At 37.0% G+C, this 7,231-nt stretch overlaps 1 protein-coding gene across 2 annotated transcripts; it reads left to right on the top strand.

The window, feature by feature from the left end:
- LOC107622698 (casein kinase 1-like protein HD16) lies at positions 2–6,574 on the top strand. 2 transcript variants are annotated; one of them, XR_001616252.2, is made up of 19 exons: positions 2–586; positions 788–919; positions 1,007–1,080; positions 1,279–1,348; positions 1,439–1,494; positions 1,591–1,662; positions 1,848–1,942; positions 2,050–2,116; positions 2,205–2,334; positions 2,416–2,634; positions 2,727–2,869; positions 2,973–3,147; positions 3,678–3,768; positions 3,923–4,080; positions 4,179–4,367; positions 4,444–4,623; positions 5,432–5,636; positions 5,859–6,032; positions 6,232–6,574. XR_001616252.2 is itself a non-coding variant. In XM_016324681.2 (16 exons), the coding sequence occupies exons 1-16, from the start codon at positions 218–220 to the stop codon at positions 4,501–4,503; spliced, it is 2,100 nt and encodes a 699-aa protein (XP_016180167.1). In that variant the 5' UTR covers positions 2–217; the 3' UTR covers positions 4,504–5,098. The 2 variants fall into 2 exon arrangements, 1 of the variants encoding a protein (XP_016180167.1); XM_016324681.2 differs by lacking the exons at positions 5,432–5,636; positions 5,859–6,032; positions 6,232–6,574 and having other exon boundaries at positions 4,444–5,098.

The raw sequence follows: 7,231 nt of genomic DNA, 5'->3' as shown, positions 1-7,231 counted from the left end.
GTGTTTTTTTGGGGCGTTTGATCGTCTTCACTATCACTTCATCTTACCCATTTCTGTTTTTCAAACTACACACTTTTTCTTTCGCTATTTGTAACCACATCCATTTTTTTAACCTTCTTACACACGCCGGTCGTTCTAGAACCTTCCTGAACTTTGTCTCTCTTATCCTTCATGGACCACCACCAACCACCACCACCACCACCACCGCATCCTTGCCATGCCTGAGCTCCGTTCCCGACAACGCACAACGAACAATAACAAAGAACTGTTAGGCGCTGCTGATCCGAATCCGATTGTTCTGCCGGACCCGCCGGTGGCCGGAGGATCCAAACCGAGGAAGAGAACATCTGTTGCTGCACCGAACAGGAGGAATCGGAGGCAGAAAAACGCGATCGCCGCTGAAGCCTCGGCCGATGAAGTTGGGAAAGTTGTGAACGACGTTGCAATCAAGAAGAACAAGAACAACGCTGGAAGTATTAGGGTTTTGAGGGAGGAGGACATGGATGATTACGATAGCGGCGGTCGAAGCGCCGACAAGGCTCCGGGAGCTGAAGAGGAAGGAACCACTGCTCCAGTCCCAGAGAAGGTTTGTTGCAGTTTTTTTTACACATGCATGAAACTGTTATTGTCTCTTTTAAGAGTCTCGTTTTCGGAATGATATTGAGAAAGAAGCGAATACAAAGAAGGAAACTTCAGATTAATAAAGGGGCTAGTATTTTCTAAGAATAGGTTTTTGTTATTTCTCTAAGAACTGGGAAAAAGTAACCCCTTTTTTGGTTTATAACAGGTCCAGGTTGGTGGTTCACCGATGTACAGGGTTGAAGGAAGACTTGGGAAGGGAGGGTTTGGACAGGTTTATGTTGGTCGTCGCGTTGGAGCCACTAGCTACGGTGATCGAACTGGTGCTGGGGCTATTGAGGTTTGATACGAGTGACATTGTTGCGGTTATGAAGTTATATAGTTATTTGTTATGATGTTATTCTTATTGTTCTTTAAATAACTGCAGGTAGCGTTGAAATTTGAACACAGAAGCAGTAAGGGTTGTAATTATGGACCCCCATATGAGTGGCAGGTTTACAAGTAAGTCCTTCTTCTTCTTCTTCTTCTTCTTCTTCTTCTTCTTCCTGAATTTATCCTGTTAGCTGTCTCTGCTGATGCGTTACATAATTATTGAATGGATATAAATAAGAGTGTGATACATGCTCAAGAGGGTATTTTTGGCATTTTAAAGCTAAGCTTATCATAGTGTTAACTTTGCTGTTTTATTACATCTTGTAGTGCATTAGGTGGCAGTCATGGTGTTCCCCGAGTTCATTACAAAGGGCGGCAAGGTGATTACTATGTTATGGTATGTCTTCTTAGGTTTCTCTTTTGTTTCCCCATCTTCTAGGAGTTTGTGGTGTTTCTTTATATGTTCATAACATGATGTTGCATGCAGGTTATGGATATGCTTGGCCCTAGTCTATGGGATGTCTGGAATAACTACTCACACACGTAAGGATTTCTCAGAAATGCTGAAATAGTGTGTCTTAATTCTCTTACTGTCGTGAATATTAGATTGCTAACCTTGACTACTCCTTTTGGATTTAGGATGTCCACTGAAATGGTGGCATGCATTGCGATTGAGGCTATCTCTATATTGGAGAAGATACATTCGAGAGGGTGATATCCATCTTCCTGATTCTGTTTATGATTTTTGTCTACATTTTTTTGGGGAACTAATTGGCTAGTGCTTTTAGACAAGTAAAATTTGATTTATTTAAAATATCTGAAGTCTCAAGTCTAGCATATTCTGGTGTTTTTGTCTCCAAAAGAAAGGTGTCATCATTATGTTACCATTATTGCAGGTATGTTCATGGTGACGTAAAGCCTGAGAACTTTTTGCTTGGCCCACCGGGAACGTCAAATGCAAAGAAGCTGTTTTTAGTTGATCTTGGATTAGGTAAACATATCGCATTATCCTTGAATATTTCATACTACATTATAAATGAAGGTATTCCTGACTTCTCATGAAGCTTCATATTGGTTTTACATCCATTTTCTATGCAGCAACTCGATGGCGTGATAGTTCTACCGGACTTCATGTTGAGTATGATCAGCGTCCAGATGTATTTAGGTAATTTGCTTGTTTGTTTCACTATAAGCCTTAGTGTTAGTGAACATGTGCATTCTTACTGGTTTTGTGTACTGTATTCTTGCCACAGGGGTACAGTTCGTTATGCTAGTGTGCATGCTCATCTTGGTAGAACTGGTAGCAGGAGAGATGACTTAGAATCTCTTGCTTACACACTTGTGTTCCTTCTTCGTGGTCGGCTTCCTTGGCAAGGATTTCAGGTTTTTCATGGTTTCAAATTTTGTCATGTTAGTCTTACAAATTAGTGAAATTGCATGGTTGTCATGAAAGTGTTGGTGCAGGGAGAAAACAAAGGATTTCTTGTTTGCAAGAAGAAGATGGCCACTTCTCCAGAAACTTTATGTTGCTTTTGTCCTCAACCTTTCCGGCAGTTTGCTGAATATGTGGTGAATTTGAAGTTTGATGAAGAGCCAAATTACGCTAAATACATATCCCTTTTTGATGGAATTGTAGGTCCAAATCCAGCCATCAGGCCAATAAACACTGAGGGTGCACAAAAGGTACTTAAAACACCATTACTGCTTTAGAATGACTATTTTTGCTGATTCAAAGTTTGACTTTGTTGTCTTTTCTCTGGCCCTGTGGTGTGAAGCTTATATGTCAGGTTGGACAAAAGCGAGGACGAGTGGCAATGGAAGAGGATGATGATGAACAACCAAAGAAGAAGGTCAGAATGGGAATGCCTGCAACGCAGTGGATTAGTGTTTACAATGCTCGCCGACCAATGAAGCAAAGGTTTTTACTTGATTTGAATGGTTTTTTCCGGTTGATTTTAGAAGCTTTGGGTTTATTTTATTTCTACATATTTTTTTAATATAAATATAATCTTGGGGTATAGGTACCATTACAATGTTGCTGATGTGCGACTTGCCCAACACATTGATAAGGGAAATGAGGATGGGTTATATATCAGTTGTGTAGCTTCTTGTTCTAATCTCTGGGCACTCATTATGGATGCTGGCACTGGTTTCACTTCTCAAGTTTACGAACTATCTCCCTATTTTCTTCACAAGGTTTGTTAGCTTACGTTATGTATCGAGCTGATTAGAAATTTGGGACCTAACTGTAATTGAGTGAACTATGGGTTTTGTATCTAACTTGCCTAGCTGGAAAGTGAGTGAGAGAGAGTGAGCATTCTGTTATGAGAGAGAGGTAGGAACTATAAAGGGTTGTGGGAAGTAGTGAGAGGCCATGGAAAAATAGGGAAAAGATAGGGATCAGACTCTTAGGAGAGAATCTGGTCTCTTGAATACCTGATATCTTTGCTTTATCTTCCTTTTACTAAATAATAACAAATACTGGGAAATTGGATGATATCTCACTGATATCACTAATCCCCTTTGCCATTCTCTTACTGTTTCATTCTTCTAGTTAGACTAGATGCCAGGTTCTTACAGCTTACCAATTGTTGTATTGTGCATCTGATTCTGGTGAATTTGAGATCTCACTGATGTTCTGTACTGAATTTGGTTTTTTGCTAGATGCAAGCTGACAGACTTCAAATTTATTTTTCTTTTTTAATTTTTAAAAAAAATATATACAGGAATGGATTATGGAACAGTGGGAGAAAAATTATTACATCAGTGCTGTAGCTGGAGCTAATAATGGAAGTTCTTTGGTTGTAATGTCTAAAGGTAATATAGTTGAAACTTCTTTAGGGATTGTGCTTGGGATGGAAATATTGGCTTGAATTTTGTTGATAATTTGTTTTGGATAAATTAGCATTTTAGCCAGTAGTATTGTGTATAAACTTTTTTCTCACTTTTCTTGTTTGCTTGTTCCTTTTAGGGACCCATTACTTGCAACAATCCTATAAAGTCAGTGATTCATTTCCATTTAAGTGGATCAACAAAAAGTGGAGAGAAGGATTTTATGTCACTGCTATGGCTACTGCTGGCAGTAAATGGGCAATTGTAATGTCCCGCGGTGCTGGATTTTCAGATCAGGTCTTTTCTCCTGTCAAAATTATCTTAAACTGAAATTCCCTGTGACATTGAAGATTGCCATCTGATGAATATACTTTTCTTTCCAAACTAAATGTTAGGTTGTGGAGCTTGATTTCCTGTATCCTAGTGAAGGGATTCACCATAGGTGGGATGGTGGTTATCGAATCACCTCAACTGCTGCAACATGGGACCAAGCTGCTTTTATTCTTAGTGTCCCAAGAAGAAAACCATCTGATGAAACTCAAGAGACGCTACGCACATCTGCTTTTCCCAGTACTCATGTCAAGGTTAGTAGTACACCTGACTTAATCCAGTGTGTTTAGCCGATCTTATGTGCTTATATTTGATATTCTGTGTATTCAGGAAAAATGGGCAAAGAACCTGTACATTGCGTCTGTTTGTTATGGAAGAACAGTTTCATGAAGTGCTGAAGATTTGTTTGAGATTCAGCTGGTATCATTTTGACATCTTATTCTTACGTCTGCCACATGGAAGTGAAGATCCTCTCACAAATTTTGCTGAACAGTGAAGTTTGGCATGGATGTATGATAAACCTTTTTTAATCGTCGCCATCACATATCATATGATGCAATACCTTGCACTGTATTTCAACTGCATGAAAAAATGCTTAGGAGCAAAACTTGGTCTTTCATGCCTGTTGTGACATGTCTTTTGACATAAAGCTTGTATAGATCTAAACAGTAGTTAAATTAGTATGTTGAAGGCATGTGGAAAGCTTAGGTTTTTTTTAGCAATGGTTTTTTGAAATATGCTAGCTACTACGGGTTAGGAGTCAGAACTGAACAATTTATGCAGTGCAGGCTTGTATACTGGGGTCCTTTTTATGCCTTCTTTTAACTTAAACCTACTGGGCTTCTGGATGTCTGAATTTGACTTTAAAGGCAGAAAATTTGTACACACTTGCATCTGATTATCACTTTTAATCATTGTATTCACAATATTATTGTTACTTTTTTTCATTTTGGTGATGAATTATATATTTATCAGTGAACTCTAACCATTCTTTTGGTTTGTGGGTTCATCTCATGAAATGTAAATCAGTAAATGTGTTTATTCTGATTGAAGTGAAGGACGAGGATGAGGATGTTCTATTAATCTATTTATTATCTTCAAAGTAAAATATATTCCTCAATACTCTTTTATTTTTTCACTGCCAGTTTTGCTTGTTATTTAATACTATACCATGGCTTTTTCAGTTGGGAAAGTTCACAGTATTGACATGTGTCTATTATTATTTTCCAATGGGAACTAAGTAGCCATGAGTTGGTTACTGTTGAAAATATAGCTATCCATTTGTAAGTTATATGTTCTAACCACTTTTTACTTCCAGTATCCAAAGTTGGCATTGGCTTCCCCTGGTCAGTCATTATGTGACTGTGCTTCTGCTTGATTCTTTGTGCATCAAACATTGAAAGATGCGGATTGTATCTGGATATTAGAAGTCGGCTAATTGGAAGCTCATCTTTGGTGAATAACTTGTTTGTACCACTTGATTGATTTGTGTATGACTGAGATTTCTTGGCGATTATAAGCAGGTATCTGATTCTGCTATATCATTTTTGTTATTATTGTTAATCTTTTTCATGCTATGCCATTGATATATTGTATTTTGATCTTGATGTGTTCTATGTGTATGAATAACATATTTGATGGTCATTTGATCTAATGCTTCCAAATTTCAATTTCTTGCATTTTGGTTGACTATGTTTTGTTTTATTTCTTATTTGCTCATTGTTTCGGTTTGCTGTTAATCTAAGGATTTCTGGATGGTTCAATAACCTGAGGCTGGTGAAACTTGTGGATTTGTAATTGTCCGTAGAAAATGAATATGTTGCTGGAAAAAATCCATAAATGGAAACTTGAAGTGCTCAAGGGTGTGAAGATTCAGGAACTATTTACTGCATGTGATTCTTTACCTTTGGAAAGACAAGGTGACTGACAATCTCAATTTATTATCTTTATTGTCAGTTTTGAAAATTCCCATATTCCAAGTGAGTTTTGTCTTCAAATAGTAATAATAATGATAATAATTATAAGGAAATGGAAAAAATTCCCTTAGTCACTATTGTCACTATTAAAAATCTTAAATTAAAGTGTTAACCGCGATCCACTATTGTCACTATTATGTAGGTTAAAGTGCATCGTATGCATGATCTTTGAAACCATTGTTCCATTGAAGTATTTATACTGGAGAGATCTGGGGAATCCAGTTACGCTGCCTTAGCTGGTATTTGAAAGTTCATATTGCAAATTCCATATTTGGTTTTCTATTTGCACAGTTTGAAACCATGGTTTGAACAACACGACATTATTCTAGATTTCAACCAAACTATTATCTGAGTTACGAGGGAATCAAAATATTTACCTTCTATGATTTCTATACTGATGTATTGGACTCTGGAATTCCCAACTCCGTGGTGAGCTATATTTCTGAGGAAGTGCAACAAATTTGTAATATTCTAAACTGGCTCAACATATTCTTTAGTCTCTGGTATATAAGGACACAACTGCTATCATCTCTTTTCAAAATTCAACTTTTCCAAATTTTCCTAAAAAATTTGTGCAGTACAAAATAACCCAGCGCAAAATATAGAATCTAAATGAAGTAACTGTAGCACTTACCCCTCAGACATTATGGGACACTGAAATTGTTAAAATTAGATTAACTGCAATAATACTGCAGTAGGTTCAGGCGTAATCTAACGAGGCAAGTCCAACTATATATTATAATTCCCAGGCTGGCACCAAATTTATATAGGCATTATTATAACAGGTAACGAAAGAAGGGAAAGAATCCATACAGGTTTCATATTTCCTTCACTGCTTCGGTACTTGGTCACTTTCAGTCTCTATTTCCTAAGTGAATATCATCCAAATGTCATAAAGCAACTTAGCATAAAAGTTTTATTGTGATATATTTTTTGGTTTATGTAGTGTTCATATAATTTCTTTAAAGGGTGTTTTAAGTTACAGGCCATTTCCACCGCAACTAAACAAATTCCTGTTCGAGACATTTTAATGCAATACTATAATCACTTGGGAACACACTGATGAGCATATTATGTTTTACATGGCTAATTAATTCAATTTTTTGTTGATAAAATCTTTAATATTGGTAAATATTGATTTT

The sequence above is a fragment of the Arachis ipaensis genome, chromosome B10 (assembly GCF_000816755.2).
Source record: "Arachis ipaensis cultivar K30076 chromosome B10, Araip1.1, whole genome shotgun sequence".
NCBI classification, from domain to species: Eukaryota; Viridiplantae; Streptophyta; class Magnoliopsida; order Fabales; family Fabaceae; genus Arachis; species Arachis ipaensis.
The sequence above is the reverse complement of the archived record's forward strand: the minus strand, read 5'-3'. Positions and strand labels throughout refer to the sequence as shown.